General features: G+C 70.0%; 1 protein-coding gene across 1 annotated transcript; it reads right to left on the bottom strand.

Moving 5' to 3' along the window:
• Nucleotides 1-570: 570 nt before the first annotated feature.
• Nucleotides 571-25,111, bottom strand: BMP1 (bone morphogenetic protein 1). The gene is made up of 20 exons (XM_067312347.1): nucleotides 24,888-25,111; nucleotides 14,366-14,479; nucleotides 14,115-14,276; nucleotides 13,914-14,031; nucleotides 12,586-12,764; nucleotides 12,361-12,466; nucleotides 11,970-12,094; nucleotides 10,232-10,347; nucleotides 9,891-9,993; nucleotides 9,108-9,224; nucleotides 8,837-8,982; nucleotides 8,014-8,209; nucleotides 7,733-7,858; nucleotides 7,457-7,617; nucleotides 7,130-7,310; nucleotides 2,343-2,468; nucleotides 2,145-2,272; nucleotides 1,839-2,052; nucleotides 1,424-1,674; nucleotides 571-1,125 (listed from the first exon to the last, which is right to left on the bottom strand). Exons 1-20 carry the CDS (start codon nucleotides 25,027-25,029, stop codon nucleotides 991-993), a joined length of 2,946 nt encoding a protein of 981 aa, XP_067168448.1. The 5' UTR covers nucleotides 25,030-25,111; the 3' UTR covers nucleotides 571-990.
• Between the last annotated feature and the right edge of the window lie 1,547 nt (nucleotides 25,112-26,658).

Below are 26,658 nucleotides of genomic sequence, written 5' to 3' on the forward strand. Positions count from 1 at the left end.
TCTGCGCCGGCGAGGAGCCCCGCGCTTTCCTCCCCTGCAGGCTTTGCAGGGAAGCGTGGGCTCGCTCCCGCTCCCGCTGCCGGACTCGCTGCTGGAATAACGTCGGAGGCGCACGTGGCGGAGCGGCACGCCGCAGTCGCCCCCGGTGCTGCCCTCGGCTTTGCCGCAGGACGTCCGCGGAGCGCCCGCGTCCCCGGGCTGCCGGGCTCTGCCCCGGGGCCGGGCAGCGGGGCGCGGGGCCGGGCGGGCGGCCGCGCGGGGGCTCTGCCGGATGCACCGGGCCATGGAGAAGGTGACGCTGATCTTCCCGGGGAGCTGCCTCGGGGGGGGCGGCGCGTCCTGCCATCGCTTCTCGGCCGGGCTCATGCCGCCCGCCGCGCCCCTGCCGGCCCCATCTCCCCGCCGGCGGCCCTGTGACGTCACCGCCTGCGGGGATGATGTCATAAGTTTCCTTGCGCCTTTTCCCCCCGGGAGCAGCGTTTTGGCCGGCAGTGCAGCGAGCCCTGCTCAGCGCCGTTCCCCCCCCCGGGGCTCAAGGGCAAAGCGACCCCGAGCAAAGAGGCTTCTCCGTCCAAGTACAAGAGTATTTATTACACCGTTACAAGAGAGAGACAGCACCTTGTGTGGGGGGGCTCTTCCCGGGGACTGGCTTGTACATTCAGAGGGCTGCGACCGGCTCGGCCGAGCCGAGGAAGGAGAGCGGGGCCCGGCTGCGGCGGGCGTCCCCGCGGGCATGCCCCCTCGCCCGCCCCGCTCCCAACCGCGTGCCCGCCGGCGCCCGAGCCCCGGGGCCCCGTGCGAGCGTGTCTGAGTGCTGAGGTTGGCTGTGTGCTCCTCCGTGCAGTCCGTGCGGGGGAGCGCTCCCCCCTTCCTCCCGGCCCTCCTCCTCCTCCTCCTCCTCCTCCTCTTCCCCCCGCCGCTGCTGCTGCTGCTGCTGCTGCTGCTGCCCGGCCGCCGCGCGGGGCCAGCCGGGACGGGGCCCGCGGGCCGTCATTTCCTCGTGTGCAGCGTGTCCTGGAACTTGGTGCTGGTGTAGCGAAGGTGGAAACCCTTCTTGTTGATGGTGTCGTCCGAGTGGAAGCGGATCATCACCGAATCGCCGGCCGAGTAGACTTCCTCCGGCGGCTGGCAAGGGAGAGAAGCGGTCAGGGCCGTGGGCTCGGCCCCGGCGGGACCCCGGCCCCCTCCCAGGGATGCTCGAGCGTCGGGGCCCCGCTTGCTCCGTTGCCCTGCTGGGATTTGCTACCGGGAAGGTGCAAAAGGTGCAAAATCATTGCAATACTTGCAACGCCGCCTGCAAGCTGGCGCTGCCTGGGGGGATTGCACCCTTGCTTAGAGCCCCAGATACCCCGGGGCACGCTCCCGGGTGCAGGGCTGAGCTGGCCAGGCTAACCGGGGGCAGCGGCCTCTCCGCCTCGCTCACCCCGGACCCGCAGTATCGGCCGAGGCGGGGGGCCGTGCCGTCGTAGCCGTCGAAGAGCTCCATGTAGTCGTAGCCGCAGTCGGCCTCCTCCTCGATCTCAAAGGTCTGGAAGATGAGCTCCACGCCGTAGCCCTCCTCGGCCATGATCACCCACTCGCAGTCCGTGCCGCCCGGGTAGTTGTTGTCCCCGAACTGCGCGTGCGAATACAAGTCCTTGGTCTGCACCTCGGCGCGCATCTGGCCCCCGCACACTTGGGGAGAACCCAACAGCAGGGCGGTTAGGAGGCACGGCGCCGGCGGGCTCAGCGCCCCGTGCCCGGCGCTGGGTCCGCCGCGGCTGTCCATGCCCGGCGCCTTTCCGTGCCCCCCGCCCGGACGTTGCCCGAACCCCCCCGGGCTGGGAGCCGGCGGGTACCTGTGGAGTGCGTGGCCTCGAAGCCCTTCTTCTGCACCGAGTTATCCGAGATGAACTTGAGGAACATCTTGTTGCCGGAGGAGACGAGGGGCTCGGGCTCCTTGGCGCCGCAGAACCGGCCCAGCACGGGCGCTTTGGCGTCGCGCCCGTCGTAAACCTCCAGGTGGTCGTAGGTGCACTCCTGCTGCGCCTCGATGTCCAGCTCCGCGAAGGTCTGCGGCGGGGAGAGCAGCCGGCGGCGCTCAGCGGGGCCGGCGCGGCCAGCCCCGGCGCGGCCCCTCTACACCGCCCCCCGCTCTACGTTACCAGCTTGACGCGGTGGCCCGCGGTGGTGGCGATGGCCCACGTGCACTCCTTCTTGCTGGGGTACTTATCGGGCCAGTTGGGGCTGGTGATGGTCCCCGAGATGGACGTCACCTTGTGGTCGCAGCCGGCTGCGGGCAGAGCGGGGGTGAGGGCCGGGCCCCCGGCGGCGCCGGCGCGGCGCGGGGGGCTCCGACCCACCTTCCTTGCAGTCGTGCTTGTTGTCGTGCAGCACGAAGCCGCTGCGGCACTGGCACTCGTAGCTGCCGAAGGAGTTGAGGCACTCGTGCTGGCAGCCGCCGTTGTTCTTGGAGCACTCGTCCTTGTCTAGGAGAGAAGGGACGGGGCGCGGGTGAGCGGGGCAGCGCGGCCGGGCAAGCAGAAGCCCCGGTGCCGCGTCCGGGTGCCCGCGCACGGCTCCGGCTCGATGCATGGGTGCGTGCCGGCCCCTGCCTCCTCCGAGCCCAGATGCGCATCCGAGGGCAGCGACCAGCCAAGCAAGCGCCTGCGGCCAGCAGCAAGCAGCTGCGCGTCCCCGCGCCGCGGCGGCAGCTCCGGCGGCCGGCGGGAGAGGGGCGGCCCTCGCCCGGGCTCAGCGCGCACGGGGCCACAACCATTACCTGCTTACGGGACAGACGGGTAGGCAGAAAAACACACAGTGACAACCAAAGATGCACAAGAAAGACCAGGACGCGGGAGTCCCTCTTTACTCATCGACAGGAAATGTCACAGACACGATAAAAATCGGAAACAAGGTCAACTGGTCAATGACAAACCGGAAGAGTCTAAAAACGATGGGAAAGGGGGCGGGGGGGGGGCTTAAAACCATCCAAAAAAAAAAAAAAAAGGCCAACAACCAGTTCTGTCAAGCAAGGGGCTGCGGGCCGGGAGCGCTGGCGGGAGCGGGGCTCCGGCCGCCCGGCCGTGCTCCCGCAGCGGCTGGCCGGCGCCGTGGCGTTCCTGAGAAAGAAAGAGCAGGCGGCACGGCTCAGGAGGGGCTCCGCAGCCGCTTCTGCAGGCGAAACTTCAGGCCGGGCGGGCGGGATTTCGGGGGCTGCAGCTGCTGCTTCTTCTCTGCAACGAGACACAGAGAGGGGGGAAAGAGGGGGGGGGGAGCGGGGGTGAGCGGGGGGCCCGGCGGCGGCGGCGGCGGCGGCGGCGGCGGCACGGCGGCACGGCGGGCGAGCGGAGGCGGTGGGGCATGCACAGCGGCCAAAGGCGAGCGCGGGCGCCGGGGGAGCAGGCAGGCGAGGGCCGGCGCGCCGCCGCCGAGCGTGGCAGAGGCGCAGCGCCGGGGAGCTGCCGCGAGCCCCCGCGGCACAGCTCTGCGGAGAGGAGGAGGAGGAGGAGGAGGAGGAGGAAGGCGCAGGCAGCTCGGGGAGGTTCAAGCCGTGCCGGCGGCTCGCAGCTGCCCTGCCGGCGGTGCGAGCGGGCTGCGGCTGGCTTTGCCCAGCCCGGCTGCAGCCTGCGGCGGGCGAACCGCTGGGGGACTGATGCTGCAGGGCGTCGGGGGCAGCCAGGTTGGAGGCGGCGAGGGGAGGCCGTCGGAGCGGGCTCTGGGCTTGCCTCGAGCAAGGAGGCCGCCTGGGTCGCCCTTACTTACCTCCGAGGTGCCACAACCTGCCTGAGGTCTCTATCGCCATGCCAGGGCCACGCACCATCCTCTCCTGGTGCGGGAGCGCGTAGGGACGCGGGCTGGGGTGCGCCCGGGAGCCTCCGCTCCGGGACGGGCGCGACGCTCCGAGGCCCCGGCCGGGCAGGGAGCGGGGAAGGGCTGCCGCAGGGACGCCTGCTCCGGCTGTCTCGCCAGGCTCCGGGGCCCCGCTGCCCGTCCTTGCCCGCCCGCTGGGAGCGCTTTGCGCCTCCTCTCCATCCTGGCCGGGGCAGGGAAGCCAGCGGGAAGCTCGTGCCAGCGCCCGGAGCAGCCCCCGGCCCCTCTCCCTGCCAAGCTCGCTGCCCCCGTGCCCAGCGCCCTGCGGTGCCAAGCGGCAAGGAAAGGGCGTGGAGCAAGGAAGGGGCGATGCCGAGGGAGCACCAGCGAGCGACTCCATCCCGGAGCCGGCAGCGAGAGGCGGGAGCGGGCTCCTGCCCCAGCCTGGCCCGAGGCGCCGGGGGAGACGTGCCGGTGCCCAAGCCCCTGCTCTTAACGCGCCTCTTAACCCGAGGCTGTAACCTGATGTCTCCTAGGTCTGACTGAGGACGCGAGGCGGAAAGGCCTGTTTTGGGATGGGAAGGGGCTTCTCGCGGGCCGGGCGGGATGAGAGCGGCTCCAGCAAAGGGGGAGCGTGTGCGGCATTGCCCTGCGGGAAGGGCCGAGGGAGCCTGGGCGGGCGAGACAAGAGCGAGACAGTTGGCAGAGGAAAGAAGCCCACGGGCATGGTGTCTTTAGCAATCCTTTATTCTATCAGCTCGTTTATCGGACGGAACCGTGGCGTGCGCTTACAGTTATCCCAGCGGACAAACTAGGGAGCTGCTGCGGGCGCTGCGTGACGGACGGGGCCCCCGGCGCGCTCCCGCACCCGCGTCCGCACGGCGCGCCGCCGCGCCGCGACCTAGCTGCCTCCCTAAAAACCCGCCGAAACGCGTCCGCCTCCGGGGCGCCGCGCGGCCGCGGTGACAACCTGGTGCCCGCCGGGCACATCGCGCAAAACGTACAGCCGGGAAGCAATGCTCCGGGGCCCGACGGGGAGAACGGGGCAACGTACCTGGGTGCGGGCACCGTGGCAGGCTCCCGGGCGAACGCTTCCTTACGCGCTAGCTGAGCGCCTCCGGGCTTGCAAAGGAGCAAGCCGGTTCCCGCTACTCTGCCGGGCGCCCTGTCTGCGGCTGCCTCGTGCCGCTCTCCTTCGCGCCTCCGAGGAGGAGGGCGATCCCATCTTCGCTTCGGGATCAGCGCCCGAGCAGCGGGGCTGCGCGGTTTCCCGCGGCGCCCAGAGGCCACCGGGATCCGATCGCCGTCTGAATCCGAAGCACTCGGGGCGAAAGGGGCGGCGGGGGACGAGAGCCCGGCGGCGGCACAGAGACCCTCGGCGGCTAAAAAGGAGCCGCCCGGGAGATGCTCGGCCCAGGGCTGGCCGGGAAGCGCTAGCCAGGACCGGCGCCCCGGGGGACGGGGAGCCCCTGCTCCGGCCGAGTCCTCCAGCGCGGTGCTGCCGATGGGAAAGCCCGGAGACCTGCGCGGAGAGAGGCAGAGGAGAGCGTTTGGCGGCCTCGGGAGCATCCCCGGGCCGGGAGTCCCACGTGCCCACGGAGACCGGCGAGGGGGGCCTGGGAAGCGCCGCGCATCCTGGCGGGAGACGGAGGAGAGCACAGGCGAGGGAGGCACCGAGAGCGACCCGAGCAGCCACGGGGACGCGGCGGCGGGGGCCTCCGGCACCGGGGCTCGCGGGAAGGGGCCGGCGCTGGCCCCGGGGCACCGAGAGAGGAGACTCACCCGGACGCCCCGTGGTCCCGCTGCCGCTCAGCCGCCGGGCTTTCCCGAGGTCTCTCTTTGCTGGAGGGTGGTGACTCCTGATGGCTGGGCCAGGCCAGGCTACTTTACTTGCCTTGGTTTTAATTAAAAAATAAAGCAAAGATACTATACCCCCGGCCCGGCAGCGGGCTGCCCTCGGGTCTCTGCTGCGCCAGCCGGCTGCAGGGGCTGCGTCGGGGAACGGCCGGCCGGTGCGTGGGGCCGGAGGAGACCCCGAGGGCTCGTTGGGATGCTGGCTCTGGTGGCCCTCCGCAGCCACAGCCGAGTGTCCGTGCTGCCTTAAAAAGGCCTCGATGGGGGGAAAAAAAAACCCCACGGGAGACGCAAGGTGCTCCGTCCTCCCAGGCCCCGATCCGGGGCGCTCTGGAGCGCGCGGTTCAATCCAGCCCTGTGCAGGCGGTGCTGTTCATAGCTCGAAGCTGGGCTGACGTCCAGGGGGTCGGGGCTGTGCCGAGGAGAGACCCTCTCTTGCACGAGGGTCTCGCGCCAGCCCCGGCCGGGAGAGGCGCACGCCGCGGGCTGCAGCCGCCCGGCGCCGCGTGGGGCTGGCCCCGCGTCGAGCTTTGCCATCACCCGCGGTGAGTTTTGCTTCGTGTCCCCGTCCCTCCCTCCCCAAAGACCAGGCAGAAGGTGACACCATCTCCTGGCGGGGCGGCCCGGGAGAGGAGAGAGGAACACAGAACAGACAGGAATAAGCAGGTAATGGTTTTCGGGAGCACCGACTGCTCTCTGCAGACCTGAGACGTCGTTGCAGCTGGATGCGCCCTCGTGCTGCCTCCCCCGGGGCTTGGCCGCCCTGCTCCGGCCCCGGCCGGGATGCCGAGCGCCCCGGAGCCCCTGCGCTGCGGCCGGAGCCGGGGAGAGGAGCGCATGGTGCTCGCTCCGGACGCGGCCCATCCCGGCAAGCGGAGGCGGAGCGGCCGTGTGGGCAAGCGGCGCAGACCGCCGTCCCCCGTGCAGCGTAGCGGGGTCGTGCAGCGCAGCCAGCAGCGCAGCGAGGCAGGCAACGCGCCGCGGGCAGGCACGGCGGGGACCCGGCGGCGGCACGGGGCAGCGGGGACGGGGAGGCCCTCGTGCTCCTCGCGGCGAGTGCAGTGCCCGGTCCGGGGCAGGGTTTTGGGGGCGGGAGAGCTGATGCCCGGAGCCGCCTCTGGCTCCTCCGGGGCCGAGCCTGTCCCTGTCCCCAGCGCTTGGCCAGCCCTGCTGCAAAATGAGGTTTTCCTCATTGTGAACCCGGCTGCTGCCCGTGCAATGAACTCCTGGTTCCCACAGCCCTGGGGTGGCTGTTTGGGAACCTCACGGGAGCATCTCAGCATCCAAAGTGGGAGCCAATTGCCCCCGGAAAGGGGAAAAGCCTGGAGAGGCGGCAAAAAGCAGCAGGAGCCAGGCTGTCACCTCTGTGCAACCTGGGGCTGGTCCAGCCGCTTGCAGACCGGGGACTGCACCCCCGGGCGCGGGCAGGCGTTAGCGATGGGTCGGGGATGCGGGCAGGGACAGCCGGGCCGTGCGGATCTACCTGAGAAGAAATGGGCTTTGAAGCCCTTCTTGGAGACGGTGTTGTCGGACTTGAACTCGATGCGCATGTTGTTGTACTGCGAGGTGATGACGTCGGGCTTCTCGGCGCCGCAGAACTTGCCGTGCAGCTTGGAGTCGGCGGTCAGCCCGCTGCGCACCTCCACGAAGTCGTACTTGCACACCTGCGGGGCGAGGGCGCGGGGAGACGGGGCAGGGCTGGGGCCGCCGCGGTGCCTGCCGGGGCGCCCGCGAGCCACCCGCCGCCTCGCCGCCTCGCCGCGGCCCCCGGCCCCTCGGCCGAGAGCGGGGAGCCCCCGGGGCCACTCACGTCATTGCCCTCGGTCTCGAAGAAGTCGAACTGCAGGGAGATGCGGTACTGCGTGGGGGCCACCAGCTGCCAGATGCAGTTCTTGTTGGGGGGGTACTCCTTGGGCCACCCGGGGCTGGTGATGGAGCCGTTGAGCTTGGTGAGGAAACCTCCGCAGGCGGCTGCGGGCCGGGGGTGGAGGGGGGCACAGAGCGGCGTCAGCAGCCTTCCCGGGACCCGGCCCCTTTGCGGAGGGCAGCGCCCGGCGCCCGCGGGAGCATCCGCTCCGGGACTCACCCTCGCAGCGGCGCTTGTCGGAGGCCAGCTCGTAGCCCGGGTCGCAGGCGCACTTGTAGCTGCCCAAGGTGTTCACGCAGCGCTGCTCGCAGCCGCCGTTGTTGGGCCGCGAGCACTCGTCCACCTCTGGGAGCGGGCAGGGAGAGCGCGGCGCGGCTCAGCGCGGCACTGGGAGCCCCGGGCCGGCCGCCGCATCCCTCGCTGCAGGACCCCGCTGCAGCGGGGCGAGGAGAAAACCCCCGGGGCGCCCCGCCGCCCCCGCGAGGGACGATGCCCCGTACCTTTGAAGAAGTTGACGGCGAAGCCGGCTTTGTTGATGGAGCCGTCGGAGACGAACTTCATCCAGAGCTTGTTGGAGGTGCTCTTGATGTCGTCCGGCTTGTCGTAGCCGCAGTAGCGCCCGATGAGGCTGCTCGACTCGCTGCTGCCGTCCCGGATCTCCAGGTAGTCGTAGGCGCAGCTGTCGTGGCGCTCGATCTGCGCGGGCGGCGGGGCGTCAGCGGGGTGCTGCGGCCCCGCGCCGTGTCCCACGGCCTCCCTGCTTCCCCTGCACAGCCGCTCCTCCGTCCCAGCCCCGGAGTCCCGCGGCGACCCGCGAAGGGGCTACGTTTGGTGCCGCAGTCCCACGGGGGAAACTGAGGCACGGCGGCAGGCTCTGCGGCTGAGCGGCGCAGCTGGGCGGAAGCAGCCCGCGGCCGTTCAAAGGCAGCCGCTGCCAGGCACGAAATCCCGCACTCTCACTTTTAGGAAATTTTCACTTTCTCACCCCAGGGGGGCTGGACAGGGACGGGGATGGGGAAGGGGACGGGGAGCTTCCTGCCGAAGCAGAGCTGCAGCCTGCCCAGCTCCAGCTGGGAGCGCTCCAAACTCTCCCCCGCTCCGGCACTGCTAGACCGGGAGCAGCCGCCGGCCCCCAGCCCATGACTCAGTTTCCTCGCCCCGGGCATCTCCGTGGCTTTGCTGACAAAGCCTGGAGGCATCCGGCATCCCGCGGGACCGTGCTCCAGCTGCACCATTGTGCAAGAGGGGACGATGGCAAAAGAGGCGAGAGGCGCGCGGGAGGAGGAGCCCAGCGCGCCGCGGGGCCGCCCCGGGCGCACGCACCTCGAAGGACTGGAAGGTCAGGCCCACGTGGAAGCCCTCGGAGACGGTGATCTTCCAGACGCACACTTTGCTGGGCCGGTAATCGTCGGGGTAGTTGGGGGACTGGATGTGCCCGTTGTCCTTCTTCACTTCCCCGCCGCAGATGGCTGGACGGGAGGCGATGCCGGAGCAGCCTGAGCGGCGCCGCGCGGCTACCCAAAGGAGCCGGGTGCTCCGCGGCGTCCCCAGCGCCCAGGCGACCCGCGGTCCCCCCCCCGCCTGCCGGCGGTACCTTCGTAGACAGCGAAGAAGCCTTTGCCCACCCAGTTGCTGCTGCTGCGAAACTCGACCCAGAGGCGGCTGTCGGTGGAGACGATGGGCTCCGGGAGCTTGTTCCCGCAGAACCTGCCTGGGGAGCGAGGCACGCTCGGCTGCCCGCGGGGCCGCTGCCCTCCTCGCCCGCACGCCCCGCGGAGCACGGCTCCGCCGGCCGGGCCCCCCGCGCCTCCCCACCGGGCCGCGGAGCTTCCTCGCCGGGAAGCGCTGCTCCTTGCCCCCGCTCCCCTCCTACTTTTCCGGCCGTTTCAGGGAAACCGGGTGCTTCTCGGCGGGGGAGCGCCCTGAGCACAGCGCCAGCGCCGCGGGAACACTCAGTCCGAGTGCACGGGAACCAGGCACCGGGATGGGACCGAGTTACTGGCAGGGCCCTCCCCGGGGAGCCGGATACGCGCCGGCCGGCTGAATCAGCCCAGCTGGCTTCCGTCGGGGCGGTGCGGGCTAGGGAGCCGGGCGAGTCGGCGGCCGCCCCTGATTCACCGCCGTGACCTTTTTAAGGCCAATTTTTCCCCCGAGGGCTGGCGGCACGTTGCAGAGCAGCCGGGCAGGGGCTCCGGGGCGGGTACCGAGGGCCCCGGTGCACCCCGCTTCGGTGCCTCCGGCCGGGAGCGCCGCCGCAGGAAGGGCCGTGCCGGAGGGGAGGGAGGCAGGGGCAGGGCCGGGAGTCGGGGCGCAGCGTGCCGGCGGCCCTCGGCGCGGCACGGCGTGCCGGCCGGGCTAGGCGATCCCGGTTGGTTACCTCGCAGCGTGGCCTTTCTCCAGAACCCGTCTCTCACCTCCACGTAATCGTACCAGCACAGCCGGCTTCGGTAGAGGTCCAGGGTGGTGAAGTTCAGGATGATCTAGGAGGGTGGGCAAGAGCGGGGGGTTAGCTGGCCCCCGGCCCGTGGCGGACCCCCCTGCCGTGCCAGCGGTCCGGATGGCGCCTGGATCCGCTCCTTGACCTGCCAGGGATGGGGGCACCCACCGAGGGGCGAGTGCTGGGAGTGGGGAGGGAGAAGAAGGGAAAGATGGGGGCGAAGAGGGAGAGAAAGGCCGGAAGGAGCCGGGGCGCCGGGGCAAGGTGCCGGCGGGTGGTACCTTTTCTCCGGGGGTGACGGAGATCCTCCAGACGCAGTGCATGTGGGCAGAGTATCCGTTGGGGAACTCGGGGGAGGAAAAGTTGCCCTGGCTGTCCTGGAGCGTCTCGCCACAGGCTGGGGAGAGATGGGGCAGGAGGGCGTCAAACCTCGCGCCCACCCCTGTCCTGCTCCCGCCCGAGACCCCCGGGAGCGGCCCGGCACCGGCGCCGTGTGGAGGACCCGGGTTTGCACCCCGAGACCTTCCCACTTTCCCGTCAGATGCTTCCCCCCCGGCCACCCGGATCGCCGTTCTGGAGGAGCGCTCCTGTGAAAACCCACCGGTGCCACGTGGCTCCAGCAACCCCGGGGCAGCCTGGAAAAAGCCCCAAACCTCGCAAGACCTCCCACGCTCCCCCCCGCCCCGGTGGCTGGCGACGCTCCCAGCCGCCGTCCCCGCTCCTGCGGCTCTGCCGTTCCCCCCGCGCCGGTGAGCCCGGCTGGCTCCGGGCAGGCTTTGCTCGGCCGTCCCTGGAGCGAGCCCAGCGCTGCCATCTGGAAGCCACATGATGCTGCCGCGGCGGCGGCGAGCGGCGCGCGGCTGCCGCTGTCCCGCGGCCAAGGCGGGCGGCCCCCCGCCTCCCTCGCCAGCGCGGGGCTGCCGGGGGGCTGCGAGATGAAAGGTGGAACGGAGAAAGACGGTGGAAAACCTGGGCTCGGTGCCGGTTTTCCCCCCCTCGGTTTACAGTGGAAACAAAGGGAAAGCGGGGCTGCAGAGGTGCTTTGCTTTTTTTTTCTCCCCCCCCTTCTTTAACTGATCTCTTTTCCTGCTCGGCCAGGAGCGAGGCGCTCGCAGCCCTGATCCCCTGCGGCCCTCGGGGCGGCGAAAGCGAGCTCCCCGCTGCAAGGGCCGGGCTGCCGGGGCCGCTGACAAAGGCTTCCCTTTTCCAAGCGGCTAATTAGCAGCTGGAATTAAATGGGAGCGCACGTAGGGACAAACTCCTTGCAGATGTTGCAGGCAAAGCCCCGGACCGCGTGCCCGGAGCTGGTGCATTGCGCCGATCTCAGTGGCGAGAGGTGCCGGGGGGAGAAACGGGGCTGAGCCGACGGCCCCATCCCCGCGGCTCCGTTGCAAGGCTCCTGCTGAAATCCCTGCACAGCTGGTGGAAAACCCGAGCGGCGGTGGTTTGCGGGCCCTCGCGGCTCGCCGGGTTGGACAGCGGCCGGGAGCCACCAGCCAGGCGAGGATTCAGGAGGCAAACGGGGACCAGGCGTTTCGCACGCTCCCCGGCTCGTCCGCGAGCGGCTTCTCCTCGCCCTCATCCCAACATCTGCCGGGGGGCCGATGCCAAAGGACGGGCTGGCCGGCGCTGAGCTGAGTCGAGCCGGGGTGCGGATGAGAGCTTCCGTCCCGGCCGCGCTCCCGAGCCCTCCCTGACGCCAGGCTCTTCCCATTCACAACGCCGTGGGAAGCCGCGGCTGGGCCACGCTCTCCCGCCTCCGGGATCTGCTCCGGGCTGGCTGCCCACGGCTCTGCGCAACGCCCGGCCGTGCCGCAGCCGAAACGCCCTCCCGCTGCTCGCCCAGGGCTTGCGTTTAGCTCAGAAACACCCCGGAAAGGGGCAGCACTGGGAGCGGGGCAGCCTGTGGCGGTCCTTGCTGGGTGTCCTCTCGCAGGGAGCTGCCAGCGAGCAATCTTTCCCACCGGAAAGGGGGCATCGAGGCAGACGGAGCGCTGCCGGCGCGAGGGCGGCACTCACCCGGGCAGCGGTAGAGCTTGCGGGCCTGGGCGATGTCTCCTTTGCTCAGGCGCGTCCGCTGGCCGATGGCCGGCCGGACGCCGTTCACGTCATACTTGGGCAGGATGGTGTCGAGGAAAATGCCCCTGGGAGGAGAGCAGGGAGAGGCTGAGCGGAGGCGCCGGGGCCGGGAACGCCGTGCGGGGCCGGGAGACACCGGGTTTCAGCAGAGCCGCGCGCGGGAGCCCAGTGCCCCGGGGCTTCTCCTCCCTCCTGGCAACCCGCCTGGCCAAACCGGTCCTCCCGCCCCGGCCCCCTGGCACCTCTCCACCGCCCCGGCATGCGGCTCCGTTCCCGGGAGGAAGGCGGCGGGTGGGCGGGCAGGCGGGCGAGCGGCGCCTCGGACGCGTACCTGGAGAAGGTGTTCCTGGCGTAGTGCATGATGCTGTCGAAATCGTACGTCTCGCCCAGCGACTCCACCTCCTCCGGCTCCATCTTCAAGAAGTTGTACTCCTGCCCTGCGGAGGCGGGCGGGCGCGGGGCCGCGGTGAGGCTCCCCGGGGCAGCGGCAACGCCGCCGCTCCCGTCCTCCGCGGGGAGGGCGGCGGAGGAAGCGGGACGGGGGCCGGCGCCCTACCTGGCTGGATGTTCTCCCGGATGATGGAGACGTGGTCGTCCCGGTCGGGGCGCGTGTGCTCGTGCCAGAAACCGATGACGTGGCCCAGCTCGTGCACCACGATGCCGAATTTGTCGCAGTTTTTGCCGATGGAGATGGCCTGGGGCCCCCCTCCTCTGCGGCCCACGTAGGAGCAGCACCTGGGGTGGGGGCAGAGCGGGGTGGCACCGGCTTCGCCCCGGCGCAGGGGAATTCCCGGCCCTTCCCCGGGCACAGGCGTGACTCAGGCCGTGCACGGCGGCCTCCCCGCTTCCCGCTCGGAGCCGAGCATCTGGAAAGCATTCCTGCAGCCTCAGCTCTCTGGAAACTTGAGCCCGCCTGCCCACGTTGGGAGATCAGGCTGTGCCTCGAACTGGGGCTCTGCCTGGAAAGCGGGACGGCTCGGCTGCTGCTGGCCTCGGCTTGGCTCCGGCGAGCTCCGGCGGTGCCGGTCCCGCACCGCGGCCGGGCCCTTGCACCGCAGCCCAACACCGCGGCTGGTCCGACCCCGCCGCAACGCCACCGGCTCAGAGGGGGCCGAGCAGCGAACCCCACCGCCGGGCGGCCCGGGCTGCTCCGTTCCCGGGGAAAGCCTCCTCCAGACCGCTGTCTGCTTGGCTTGGTCCGGGCCCCAAAGCGTGAAGAAGTTGATCCCTTCCAAACCCCTGTTTCCTTTGGCATGATCCGCGCAAGCCTCCGCCGGTGCAGAGCCGCGGCCCTCAGCCCCGTGCTGCGGCAGCGGGTGCCGCCGCTCAGCGGCACGGCCGCGCGCCTCTCGCCCGGCTCCGCGCAGCCCTCTCCCGCCCGGGAACCCCGTGCCCTGCTCCGCGGGGAGGCGATTCCCCAGCCGGAGCCAAGGCCGGGTTCCCCGCAGTCCTTCGCTTCCCGACACCCCGTGACACCACGAGGATCTGGGCCAACGTCCCCCCCGTCCTTTAGCACAGAGCAAACTGCTGCGTGGGCATTTTGGTGCCAAGGCACATCAGCGGGGCTCTAATTGGCCCTGATTAGCCCTCCCACAAGCCACAGTGCTGCTTAATCGCAGCTGAGTGTCTTTTGCAAGGGGACGGCTTTGGCTCTACCTCCGGCGACGGGATCCCGGTCTCATCCCGGCGGCAGCTCGCCCCCGTCCGCGGGAGCCCCGCTGTGTCCGCGCTGCCGGGATGGGCAGGAGCTGCGACCCCGCGTCCCGCTGCAAAGCTGCCGGCTGCTGAGCTGATGCCGGGACCGCTGTCGGCACGGCTCGGCGCCCCGCCGGCATCCCCGGGCAGGAGCGCGTGCACGCGGGAGCCTGGCCGCCCCCGGCTTACCCGCAGGGCCGGTAGGTGAAGACGATGTAGCTGTCCTCGTCGTTGCGCTCCAGGAAGGTGACGCAGGTGTGCTTCTCCCAGTGCCGCATGGCCTGCCGGAAGATGGCTCGCTGGCTGCCTGCGAGGGGGCGCGGGAGGCCGTCAGCCGCGGACGGGGAAACCGAGGCACGCCGGCACCCGCCCGCCCGCCCCGGCGCTCACCGCTGAAGTTGCCGCTAATCACGTAGGGGATGACGCCGTCGGGCCACACGCGCTCGGGACGGGACGTGGCGGCTCGGCGGCTCCGCGCCCGCTGGCCGTGCCGGCTGCGGCTCCTCTGCGGGCGCCCCGGCCGCGAGCCGGCGGCGCCGGTGCCGTTGCTCCCTGCGCGGAGGAGAGCGGGGTGAGGGCGGGAGGCGGCGGCCGCGGTCCCTTGGCGGGGTCCCCGCGGGCGGCAGCCTGGCCGCCGGTACCTGGGGAGCCGGTGGGCAGCCGCCGGACGGTGTGGTGCGTCAGGTCCACGATGCGCTCCACCTGGAAGAGCCGCAGGTCCTCCTCGTCCAGGGCGATGTCTCCCAGGAAGGCAGCTGGGGAGCCGCGGGAGGACGGGGTTACGGAGGAGGAAGAGGTGTTGCAAACCTCAGGTTTTGAACCCGCGGGGGTTTTGGGGACCAGCGTGGCAACGGGGCAATGCTCCGGGCTGGTGATGCTGCAAAGGGATGTTGCTTTGCAAGCAAACGCCGGAGCTTCCCACTGGCTCCCTGCAGCACTAAGCTGGATGGACGGGGGACGGAGCCTGGACAGATGGACCCCCCCTTGGCCTCCCCCCCCGGGCAGAGCCCGCACCAGGGCCCTCGCTGCCTCCCCGTGTGCTCAGCCTCTCCCCGGCCCGGGGGGAGAAGCCCGTCCTGACCCAACATGCCCCCGAAGACGAAGGCAGGCCCTTCCTCTTCCTCCCTCGGCGCTGCCTCGCTTTCCGTTAATGGCAAGCAGAGCGCGGCCAGGGAAAGCAAGTGTGGCGCTGGCTGGAGCTGCCCCCGTACTTCCCAGCCCGCCGGAGCGTCAGCTCTCCCAGCAGCTGGAGCCAGCGCGGCGCTCACATCTGGTTCGCATAAAGCCAGGTCCATGTCTTTTTAGGGTTTCTATTATTATTTGTATTGCAAAATTGTTTTAACCCAAAGCTGCGTTTGGGAGTCCCTTCCTGCCTCCTCCTGCCACACACACACACCTCCCGGCGTGAACTCTGACAGCCTGGGGACGCTGGAATAACCTCCGATTCATCCGCCACCGGGAATCGAAGCCAGATGGGCTGGCTGCGCGGCTGGCATGGCACGCGCCTCCCGCTGCGCCCTGCGCCCACCGGCGCAGATCTAGCCCCGAGGCCGTGCCCGGCACGTTGTCCGTCCACCCATCTGTCTGTCCGGGGGGCTGGGGCCGCACGCAGGGAGCTCCCCTCCAGCACCGCTCCGCCGAGGCGGCCAGCTGCAAAACCTGCCCGCAGCGGGGTTTTCGGGGCGGCTGTGTTATAACGATTAGAGGCCCAAGCATGCGCTGAGGATCTGGGACGGGAGCCAGGGTCGGTCCGTGTGCCGGGAGAGAGCCGCGAGCCCTCTCGGAGCTCGTTCAAGCCAAACTCATCACGGGCGCCTTCCTGGGGCCGCGAACGCCCGGAGGATGCGTCCCTCAGCGGCTACCTCTGCAGCCGAGGCCCTTCTTCCTCCTCTTCCTCCTCCCCTGGTCCCTGCCCGTCCCGGCTCCCTGGGAACCCTCCTCCGCACCACTGCCGCCGCCGTGGCCTCGCCGTGAGTCAGCGCGAGGCCACCAGCTGCAGGACGTGGCTCCCGGCTTCGGGACTTGGCCGGTGGCGAGCCTGCGGGGCCGCGGCTCCGGCGGAAACGCCCAGCGAGGCCGAGCTGGCCGAGATCAGCTAACGTGCAAGGGGGGAAGCGGTGCCAAGTCCGTGCTCCGAGGCACTTAACACGTGCGTCCCAAAAGAGCCACTAATTACGAAAATGAGGCAGGATAATTAGGATAACCCGGGAAACAATAGCCGGGGTCCGGCAGGAGAGGAGCAGCCTCGGAGCAGCCCGGCTGTGCATGCTGCTGAGCCCAAGCCCTGCGCCGGCACGGTGCGCTGGGGCGGAGGGGCCGTGCCTCGGGTCCGGCCGCAGCGCCGGTCGGGCACATCCCAGCACGCCGGGATGGCGTGGGCAGGCGGTGGAGGAAGCCCCGCTGCGGAGGCGACTTGCCGCGGGTCAGCGAGCGAATCCGTGGCGGAGCCGAGGGAAGAGCAAACAACGCGGGCGGGCGCCTCCGCCGGCACCGCTGCAACCTGCGACGTTGCAATTTGGGGGCAGAGCAAGGAGAGGAAGGGACCCCGTCACCCTCGAGGCGGAAGCGGGGCCGGAGGGACGTGTCCGGACGGGCAGCGCGCGGGGGAGGACCCGGGCCGGGAGAGGGACGAACGCAGTGCGGCGAGGCCGTGCCAAGAGCCGCATGGAAAGACAAGGGAAAGTAAGCTCGCTTGCAGCGGAGCAAGCGCCGCCGGGGCCAAGTGATATAGAAACCATATGTGAGGGATTTCGGATACGTGAGAGACCCGGGCAAGCGAACGCGGGGACGTGGGGCCGGATCCGCAGCCGGTGCGAAGCAGCCCGGCTCCCCCATCCCGCCGAACGGCTCGGCAGCAGCGGCAAAAGCACCCCGAAAGGCCCCCGGGCGCCCCCGGGGAGGGAAGGCGGCTTTCCGCTCGCCGAGGGGACGTCAAAGCCGGGGGGTGGAGGAGAGGAGGTGTCCTGGCAGCCAGCCCGGTAAGGACACGTTAGGGACAGCCCAGAGCGTTGGATTTAGAAACGTCCACGTCGGTTGGGGTTGCTGTTGTTTCCTGCCCTCGGCGCGGCGGGGGCGGCGCGGGCAGGCGGCGGGCGGCCAGCAGCTGCCTCGTGCCCAAGGGCAGGAGCAGCGCTCGCCCCCGGCTCCTTTCTCCTTTCCAAAAGCAACACTCGCACCCCCGGCTCCTTTTTTTCCCAAGGTCTGCAGCAGCGGCCCGGCAGCACTAAGCGCAAGGAGGGAGCTCGGCTCCACGTGCGCGAGCGCGCCGGTGACGCCGCCGGGCAGCGGCACGGCTCCGGGGCCGGCGAGGCTGCCCGGGGCGGCGGGGGGGCACCAGCGCGGCAGGGTGCTGCCTCCGGCCACAGACGGCACCGCGGCTTCGGGCGCTTGGCGAAGCCAAAGGAAACGCCTGGCGGGGGCCAGGCCGCTGGGGGCAGAGCCCAGGACACCTGGGTCCTCTGCCTGCGCGAGCTGAGCGGCCCCACGCTGGAGAAGGAGCAGGAATAGCAGGAAAAGGGAGCCCGGACTGCCGGGTTCCCTTTCCAGCCTGGGGAGTGAGCGGGGCTCGCTGCGTGCAGGACGGGGCTAACGCGATCCGCAGGGAATGGCTCGGGCTGCTCCAGTGATCCGAGGTGAAGCAGGGCGGCGGGGGTGGGAATCTGTTTGCCAAAATTCCCGAGACACTGCTAATTTCCCCGAGGATACTGGCAGTAACTGATCCCGTGCTGCTGGGACTTGCTCACCTCCCGCTAGCACCGGGGCTGGCGGCGTCGGCGCTTTGCCGCTCGCGGGCGATGCCGGCCGAGCCGCCGCCGGGCGCATCCTCCGACCCCGCCGACACTCGGGGTCCCCGGGGTCCCCGGTGAGCTCGTGGTCCCGGGGGGGCCACGCCGGGCTGCCACAACGCGGGGCAGGCAAGGGGCCCGCGCCAGCCCGGCCCCAGCCCACCGCCGCAGGCAGCCGGGCGCCTGCCAGGGCTCTGCAGAGCAGAGCAAATGTCAGCGTGCCCTGGCCAGCGGCAGCCTGCCCGCGCTGCCCCCGGACGGACCCTGCGCCATCCCCCCACCCCCGGGATGCGAAAGCAACGAGCAAAAGCAAACAGAAAACAACCTGCCATAGGGGACCTGCCACCGCGGGTGCCCCGCGCCCTTCCTCAAGCCCTGAGCCCCGAGCATCCCTGTGCCAGCTTTGCCTGAGCTCTGCGCCGGGCACCAGCAGGGACGGGGAGGGGGTGCTGCCGCCCGGCGATGCCGGCAGCACCCCGCACGCCCCGGGCCCGCCTGGGTGGCCGGGAGATAACTCAGCCCTCTGCTGTTGTTTGACTTTCTGTGCTCTGTTTTTCCTTTCGGGTTCTTGGAACAATGATGTAATCCTGGGGCTGAATATTTAGACAAACAAGGTTTTTATTCGGACACGGGCCAGCCCCTGCAGCACCCCGTCCCAGCGCTGCAGGCATGCTCCCTCCAGCGCGCGCAGCTCGGCTGCCGTCCTGACATCCCGCAGGGCCCCTCCGTCCCCTCCGCGTCCCCATCCCCGGGTCCCCGCGCCCCTGCCTTGGCCTGCTGGGGATGCAGGAGGTGCTCAGCATCCTTCATGGCCCCAGCCGGAGCAAGAGGAGGAGAGGGGAGCCAATGGGCCAGGGGACCTCTGCCAAAGGCCCGGCTTCTCCCATATCGCCGAGATTTCCGACCTCAGACTCTCAAGGCTGGGAACCACGTTGCAGGAAAACAACGCAAGGGAAAGGGCCGGCGAGCCCACGGCGTGAACGCGATGTTCTGGTGAGCGTGCAAAAGCAAACAGATCGGCGGGAGAAACCTTGGCAAAGGAGGGCCGGCAGATAAACAGGAGGGGATCGGATTTCAGGTCAGTCTGGGCCAAAGGAGCCTCGGTGCACGGCGCCAGGAAGGACAGGCCCCCGCGCCCGGCCCGGCTCCCCACGAGCCAGCGCCTTGGAGGACGAGCAGGAGCGTGGGAGAGGGAGGGAGAGCCCCGGCACGCGCTCGCCTGCGGCGCGAGAGCAGGCTGCCGTACGGAGCGGCCCTGCTCCAGGGTATATCCACCCAGCTCCAGCTGTTCCAGCACCCCCCTGACCTGGGATTTACAGCTGGGTGTAAAACGGCCCTCGGTGGGGCTTTTCTGCATGAATCCATCCAACCACCGCCTGAAAGCACGCGGAGGTGCAGCCAGGGCAGGACGGAGCAGGGCTGTTTCAAAGGTGCATCCAGGCCTCGGCCGAGCTGCCGGGTAATAAAGGCTCGGAGTCAACAGGGCAGCATCCTACTGGCTTCGGCGAGCCGTTAGCTATGCGAGGAATGCTCCTCGCGCCTCCCCCTCGCTGCCTCGCGCCAGCCCAGCTGCACCCGCAACGGGCGCTGCTCGTGGCGAGCCGCGCGGGGCCGTGGGAGATGAGCCGGTGCAACACTGCGGACGCGGCCAGAGCATCCCTGGGAAGCGCCCGCCGAGGGGCCCGCGGGAACGGGAAAAGCCTCCTGCCGAGGTTCCCGCACTGGCCACCGGCCTCATCCTGCTCCCACAGCCCGTGGACAAGCCGGCTCCCATGCTGGCGCGGTGCTGCGGAGACCCCCAGGCCGGGGGGGGACGGGATGCAGAAGCAAAGCAGCGGCGAGCTCAGCCCTCTCCTTTCCTCGCGGCTGCATCGCGCAGCCCCTCTCCCGGTGCCCCTCGCCGGCAGCCGGAGCGAGGCGGCAGACAGCCTGTAAACGCCGGGGCGAGGAATATTTGCTTTCCCAGAGCACCTTCCTATGAGCACGGCCGGCACAATACAGGAATTCAGCCTCGGCGGCCGCTCCGGGAGGCAGGCCAGCTCACGGTCCCGCAGGGAAACTGAGGCATGGGAGGGACGGCGCTGGGCCGTGCCGGGGGAAACCCCCTGCAAGCCCTTTCCCGGGACTCCAGCATGCAAACAGCTGGCCCCGTGTCAGCCTTGGCCGCCACCAGCCCGCCTTGGAGCCGGGGCTGGGATGAGGTGGTGTGCAGGACAGGACCCGCAGCGTGTCTGCACGCACCGCGGCGCTCCCGCGGAGACGCCGATGTCCGGCTGCAGCCCGCTCCCGGGCAGCACGTGCCCTTTCATTCCCGAGCCGGCTTTGGCCTTTAAATAGTCTCATTTTTCTCCCTGCTGCCCGCTCCCTGCGGCACATTCCCGGCGTGCCGGCACAGCCCTGTCCCGGCCTTCTCGCCCCCTGGACCCGGCGAGCGCGTCAGCCTGCTCCCCCGTCCCCGGGCATCGCTGCGCCAGCTCGGCATCGCCCGGCCGGGAAGCGCCGAGGTCTCTGCTCAGCATCCGACACAGCGACAGCTTCCAGGGCTCGGGCTGGCACCTGGCACGGCGTCGTGCTCGGCATTTCCAGCCGCTCACCACCTTCGGCCTCTCGGCTTGCTCGGGCAGCCTGCAATTAGTGACGCATGCGCTCGGCCCCTGCTAATCACGGCGCGGGGCCCTGAGCGCACGTCTCGGCGCGCCGGGAGCGCTCTGCCCCGTGGCACGGGGAGGAAGGGGTGCTGGGGAAGGCGGGGAGGCTGCAGTAGTGCCCACGCGAGGGATGTCTCCTCTCCCCCCGCAGCCTGAACCCTCCGCCTGCCCTCCCCGTGCATCCCTCTGGGCCGGTCTCCCACCTTCCGCTGCCCCAAAGTCTTTCCAGAGCCGATTTAGCCTCCAAGGCAGAGCCGAGTGCAGGCGGCTTCCAGCACCGGTCCCGCAGGATGCTGCCGCCGGCACCCGCAGGAAGATGCCGCGTGGGCTCTGCTACTTGGGACACCTCTGCCCACGCAGCGCCGGCACAGCGAGGGGCTCAGAGCCCTGCCGGGGCCGGCGACGCTGCGGCACAGCGCGGAGCAAGCAGCCGTGACGAGTCCGGGGGAGCCTGGCCTCTTGCAAACCCGGCCGGCGGCAGCAGAGAGTTTCCAGCTAATAAACGTCCAGGGGCAGGTCGTGAGGAGGAGAGAGGGTTTGATCGCTCCGGGGGAGGATTTTCCGACTGCTCCTCTTCCGTGACAGCACACGGAGGAGGAAGCCTCCTCCAGGGCTCGGCGCGGAGGACGCAGGGCCAGGAATGAAACCTAAAGCACGTCAGAGCCTCTGGGAACAGGCGGAGAAGCAGGGGGAGCGCTGCGGGGAGACGCGCGGAGCTGGGACCGGGACCACGCTCCCTCTCCCTGCCTCCCTCTCCGCCGGTGCCCGACGCCGCTGGCCCCGGCTCTCGGGAAAAGGAGAGCTGCTGCAGAGGAAAAGATTTGCAGCCCCCCGGCCTGTCTCCGTGCCCGTGTGAACGAGCCGCGCTGCCCTGCCCGGCGCGGGAGGTGCAACCCCCCCGCGTGCGGCCTTGGCGCTCGGCGCCGGCTCCGCGACGCTGCACCCGCTCCGAGGCCTCCCGGGACCTCTGCGCGCCTGCTCCGGCAACAGGCCTGTTCCCCCGGCGTGCCCTTATTGCTCAACCTTCTCATCGCCACCGCGCGCCCAGGCACCTAGTAACTCTTTCCGAGCTTTGCTCCCAGCTCCCGGGCCGGGCCGGATAAATCCTCACGCAGCGCTAGAGAGGCTGTGATTTTCTCCTTGCCTTTTGCACGCGCATTGGGTGGTTTCGCCAGGCAAAGCGCCTCCAAATAACCGTGATGGCGATGACCGACAGACCATCTGCCGGCCTGGACCGGGTTATAAGGACTCTCCATCCAGGGCACGATACCCCCAAACTACCCCTGCACCCAGGCCCGTAGGAGCCGCGAATGCCAAGCGCCTCCGGGTCCGGCTGGCTCAGCACGCCGCTGGAGACCTCTGGGGAGCCTTGGCAAAGCCGTGGGCAACCAGCAGGGCATGTTCTCGCCCAGAACAACTCCCTCCGCGGCGGAGAGAGGCACCAGGCTGGTCACGAAGATAAAAAACTTGAGAAAAACCTCCCGCAAGATGCTGCATGGGGCTGGCTAGCAGCGCTCCTGGCCAGCCCGGCGCAGCCGCCTTTCCCGTTATCCCTTCCCACCCGGCTGCTTTGCTCTCCCCCAGCCCGGGGGTGCCCAAGGCAGTGCACAGCCCCTCCGTCCCGTCTGCATGCCGGCGATGCGTTTCCCAGCGCCAGCACAGCAGCGGATAAACCTCAGGAAGTGCCATCTCCCTTTGGACACGACCCGCCGGCACGGATCAGCAGCTGGAGGATTTCCCAGGCTGCTGGGAGACGCACGGAGGGGGGGAGCGACGCCGGGCATGCAAGCTCCCGGCCTCGCCGGGGAAACCCATGCGCTGCCAGCGCCCCGCGGCCCCCCAGGCAGGGCAGCCGGCCCCGCAGCCCCCCAGCCCGCCACCGCGCCGAACGGGTGATTACACAAAGATAAAGCAGATCCCGGGACCCGGCGGAGATTTGCAAGGTCTCTGCGCCTCCCCAAGCCCCAGACCGCAGGCCTCCTGCCGGCCCCGGCTCTGCGGGTGGATTTTACCCGGCATGAATAAGTGACATATAACGGCTGGAAAATATTTTTGGGCAGCTTGACAAGTGTGACTGCAAGCAGTAGCCTCCGTTGACTACGCCTGGAAAGTGTAATCTAGGTGAAGCCCAGGCGTCCGGAGCCAAAGCGCTCCAGGCACGTCTGGGAAGCTTGGCTGGGCGGCGAGGGGGGTCGCGGCCCCCCGGCCGAGGAGCCGCACGGGGGGCTCTGCGCTCGCCCCTGCCCCCTTTGCAAAGGCCCTGCCGCCGCTGCCCGGGCAGGCAACGGCGCATCCCGCAGGGAGCCGCGCTGGGAGGAGGCAGTGCCAGCAGGCTCCGGCCCCGCGGCGCGAGGGCAGCCCTGCTGCACCCCCAGGCTGGTGCGCGCTGGGGCCGGGGTGCTGCCGGGAGGACGGGCAGGGCAGCACGGCCGCGGGCAGCGAAGCATCCCCCAGTTCCAGGAGCCCCGGGAAGCAGCGGCGGCGGAGCGCGGGGGCACCCGGCAGCTTGCTCTCGCTGCTGAAGAGCTCAGCGATTCCCGCTCCTCTCCCAGGACGAGCCAAGTGCAAACACTCCGGCTGGACATGCTTGCTTAGCACTTGCGCAGGCTGCGCAAACAGAAAGCTCCGTGCAGACGCTATCGCGGCTGTTTTCACAACACGGCAGGCGGCTCAGATGGGAACGACGCTGGCTCCCTTTCCCAGCCGGGCGCCCCAGGGAGCGGCGCAGGGAGGGCTGCGACCGGGACCTGCCTGCCTGCCGCTCCGCTCACCGCCGGGCATGGACACGGGGATATCCTGCTGGCCTAGCAAAGGGAAACGAGGGCCACGGAGGATTCCTCCCTCTCGGATGCCTGGGGGCTGATCCAAAGGCCGGAGCTCCCAGCCAAGTCCCACGGGGGCACTTTAGGTGTCCGGGCAGCCGGGGAAGCTGCCTGGGATAGACAGGGAGGCCGAGCAGATTGCACAGCCGGCTCTTTCCATCCCGGCTGCTGGCACCGGGGCAGCGCTGGCAGCATCTCCCGGGGCACCGGGGCGGCCGGGAGCGCTCGCAGCCCGCGGGCCGTGGGCAGCCGTCCTGCCTGGGCGGGCGGCCTCAGGATACCTCTGGCATGAGCTGTGCAGAGAAAACCAAATGCCTTTCCTGGCTCGTCCCCTCCTGCCGCCTCCTCTCCCCGCAGCCTTGACGGGAGCCGCAGCGGCGAGGCCTCAGCGCTCAGCTGTTTCCGGCACTGCCTGAATCCCAGGGAAACTTGCTGTCCTACTCGCCTCCAAACAAAAACAACTCCCCGCGCGGGGCGAAGGGAGAGCCCGGCGGGCGCCGCCACCGCTGAGACGAGCCTATGCTGCCCAGCGCCGTGCGGGCCCCCGCCTCGCCGCTCCCACCGATGCCCTTCGCATGCAGCGTCCCGGCTTCTCCTCGGCACCCCCGGTCCCGCGTGGGGCTCGGCGGGCGAGAGGTAGCCCTGCCAGGGGCAAATCCCCTGCTCGTGCGGAGTTTTACAGGGCCTGATCCCCCACTGGGGCCTCTGGGCATAAGTACAGTAATTGAATTAGTCACATAAGGATCTGGTAAACGCAGACGGGAGAAGGAGGGGAAAGCAGGAGCAGGAATCGACAGGATCTCAGCTTGTGCGGGACCGAGCAGATAAGGGGGCCTTCCTCTTCTGGCAGAGTCATCCCCAATTAGTTCAGCTCGTCAACAAGTAAAGTCCCGTCCCTCCTGTGCGACTTGATGAAGCACAAGCTGAGCAGAGCCTCCAGCCGGCTCTGCCCGGACAGTTTTGCAAGCCTAGCTGTTTCAGCCCGGGAGGGCAGGAAGGGAAGGATTTTTGGCCAGAAAAAGCCCTCATGTAGACAGAGTTATATCAACAGACGCCTTCCAGCGCAGACAATGCCATTAAAGAGAAATGTGATCCTCCAGCCACGACACAAGACCATCCTGTGAGACCCAAGCCCTTGCCTCTACTCTCTGCCCTGGGGTCTTTCCCGGGCCTCAGTTTCCCCTCCTGCCCTTTCATCTCCTTTATCTTGCTCACGAGATCTTGGAGACAGGGACTGTCTCTCCGCGGCGCCTAGCCCGCTCTCAGCTGGGGCCTCTGGACGCTTCCAAAATATGAATAACAACTCAGCAATCCCCTGACCCAGCTTGTTCGGCAGCGTGGAGATCACAAACTCAGCACGGACGGACTGACGGCACTCGACCCATAGCAAACACCGCTTGGGCTAAGCCCTGCTCCGCGCAGGGTCTGTCCCGTCCCGTCCCAGGAGTCCTGGTCAGCACCAGCCCAGCCGGCCCCGGATGGGACGAGCTTTCCCTCGCTGCGGTTTGCAAGCGAACAAAAACGCCAAGTGGCCGGGGAACCTCCCGGCGCGGATCTCGCCTCCGGCCCGTGCCGCGCTGGCCCCGCGGGCCGGGGGCTGACAGCCGGCGGCGGAGAAAGCGGGGCGCGGGGCCGGCTGCGCCCGCCGCATCCCCCGCGCGGGGCTCGGCGGCGGCGGCGGTGGCTGCCCCGGCCGCGGGCAGCCCCCCGGGGCCGGCGCGGGGGGTCGCGGGGGGCCCCGAGCCCGGGGGTGCAGCGGCGCGGAGCCCGCGGGCACCCGCACCCGCGCCCGCGCCCGCGCCGGCGCGCGCCCCCGCTGACCCCCGCGCGCGCGCCCGAGCGCTCCCCTTTGTCTGCGCGCCGGCGCCGGGCGCGCATCCCCGCCGCGGGGCGCCGGCCCGGCCCTACCGGCTTTGCAGGGGTCCTTGTAGTCCAGGGGCTCGGCGTCCTCCTCCTCCTCCTCCTCCAGCACGTAGGAGTAGTCGGGGAAGTGCATGGCCCGGGCCAGCAGCAGGCACAGGAGCAGCCCGCAGCTCCGCAGCCCGGCCATGGCTCTGCGGGCAGGCGGGCAGGAGCGAGGCCGGGAGGGCGGGCGGCTTTTTTTTCTTCCCCTCTTTCCTTCCCTTCTTCGCTCCCTCTTTTTTTTTTTTTTTTTTTTTTTTTTTTTTTTTAGGGAAATGAGATCTGGCGGGGGCGGGTTCAAGCGCGGAGCTCGGCCCCTGCAGCCCGCCGGGCCCGGGCGCAGGGCTGGGAGCGGGGCCAGCGCCGGGGGGGTGGCGGGGCCGCGCCGGGCTCCGGGGCACCGCGGCCCGCAGCTCCTGGTCCGGCCCGCAGCCCCGGTCCCGCACCCTGCAACCCCTGCTCCGCAGCTCGCAAATCCCGGTTTGCACCCCACAACCCCCGGTCCTGCACCCTGCAACCCCCAGCCCTGGTCCTGCACCCTGCAACCCCCGGCCCTGGTCTTGCACCCTGCAACCACCAGTTCTGCACCCTGCAACCCACCATCCGCACCTTGCGGCCCCCGGATCCATCCCTGCACCCCCCTTCTTCCCCCAGCCATGCACCCCAGTCTGCGTTGCACAGCCCCAGTCTTGCACCCCTCAGCCCCAGGTCCTGCATCCCGGTCTGCCCTGCACAGCCCTTGGCCTGCAGCCCCTGGTCCCACATCCCACAACCCCTGGCCAAACCTGCAGCCCCCAGGCCCAGCCTTTCACCCCTTTTGCACCCCACTTCCCCCATTGCTCATCCCCCAGTGCCGGTCCTGCATGCCCAGTCCCACATCCCTGGCTCCATACCCCATATCTCCCAGCCCTGCACCTACATCTCCCCGGTCCTGCATCCTGGTCCTGCCTCCTGCATCCCACATCCCTGGTCCTGCACCCCATATTCCCTGCTCCTCCATCCTGCACCCTGCATCCCCCGCCTCCTGCAGCCCACAGACGCCTGCCTCGTCCCAGGGGTGCTCAGCCTGCCTGGGGGGGCAGCACAGACCCCCGAGGTCCTGCGTGCAGCTAGGAGCCTCCCATCACCCGGGAACGCTGCGGGAGTGTGGGGACCGTGCTCCAGCTGCCTTCCCTCCCCGTCTCCCCAAGGCAGCCCTGCACGCGGAGGTGCCCAGCCCACGCGCCGGTCTCAGGGCTGCCGAGAGCGGGGAGAGCACCCTGGGGGGGCGGCGAGGGAGGCGGGGAGGCCGGGGTGCAGCTGCGCCGGGGCGCCCGCTGGGCCGCGTGGCTGCGCGCGGGCCCGTGTGTGCCTGCGCGTGTGTGTGCATGTGTGTGCACGCGTGTGCGCCGAGGTCTGTGAGTGACACCTGCCGTCAAAGTTCTGCCACTTCAGCCTGGACCAGCCACGGCGAGGTCCGCAAGGCCACCCGGCCCGGTGTAACCCACGGGAGGCCGAGCCCCGGCTCCCCGGGCACCTGGGGGACGGGTGGGAGTCGTGCCGGGCAAGGGATCTGCTGAGGCCGAGCGTGGCGAGGTCGGATGGTGCTGGGGGGCTTTGGGGAGCAGCCTCACGGTCTGTCTCGCCGCCGTGCCTCGGAGCAAGGGCACGCTTCCCGGGAGCACCTGCGCATCAGCCCCGCGTGGCAAGGTCGAGCAAGGCTGGGCGGTGTGGCAGGTGAGGATGAGGGGCAGCGGGGGCGAGGACGTGCCCGGGGGCAGGAGGAGGAGGACGTACG

The sequence above is a fragment of the Apteryx mantelli genome, chromosome 29, assembly GCF_036417845.1.
Source record: "Apteryx mantelli isolate bAptMan1 chromosome 29, bAptMan1.hap1, whole genome shotgun sequence".
Classification (NCBI taxonomy): domain Eukaryota; kingdom Metazoa; phylum Chordata; class Aves; order Apterygiformes; family Apterygidae; genus Apteryx; species Apteryx mantelli.

Coding starts and splice junctions, on each gene's coding strand:
- BMP1 (XM_067312347.1), bottom strand. CDS start 25,029: ATGGCCGGGCTGCGGAGCTGCGGGCTGCTCCTGTGCCTGCTGCTGGCC. Junction 14,480..24,887: donor CAAGGACCCCTGCAAAGCCG/GTAGGGCCGGGC, acceptor GCGGCTCCCCAG/CTGCCTTCCTGGGAGACATC. Junction 2,469..7,129: donor CAAAGCCCATTTCTTCTCAG/GTAGATCCGCAC, acceptor CTTCTCTCCTAG/ACAAGGACGAGTGCTCCAAG.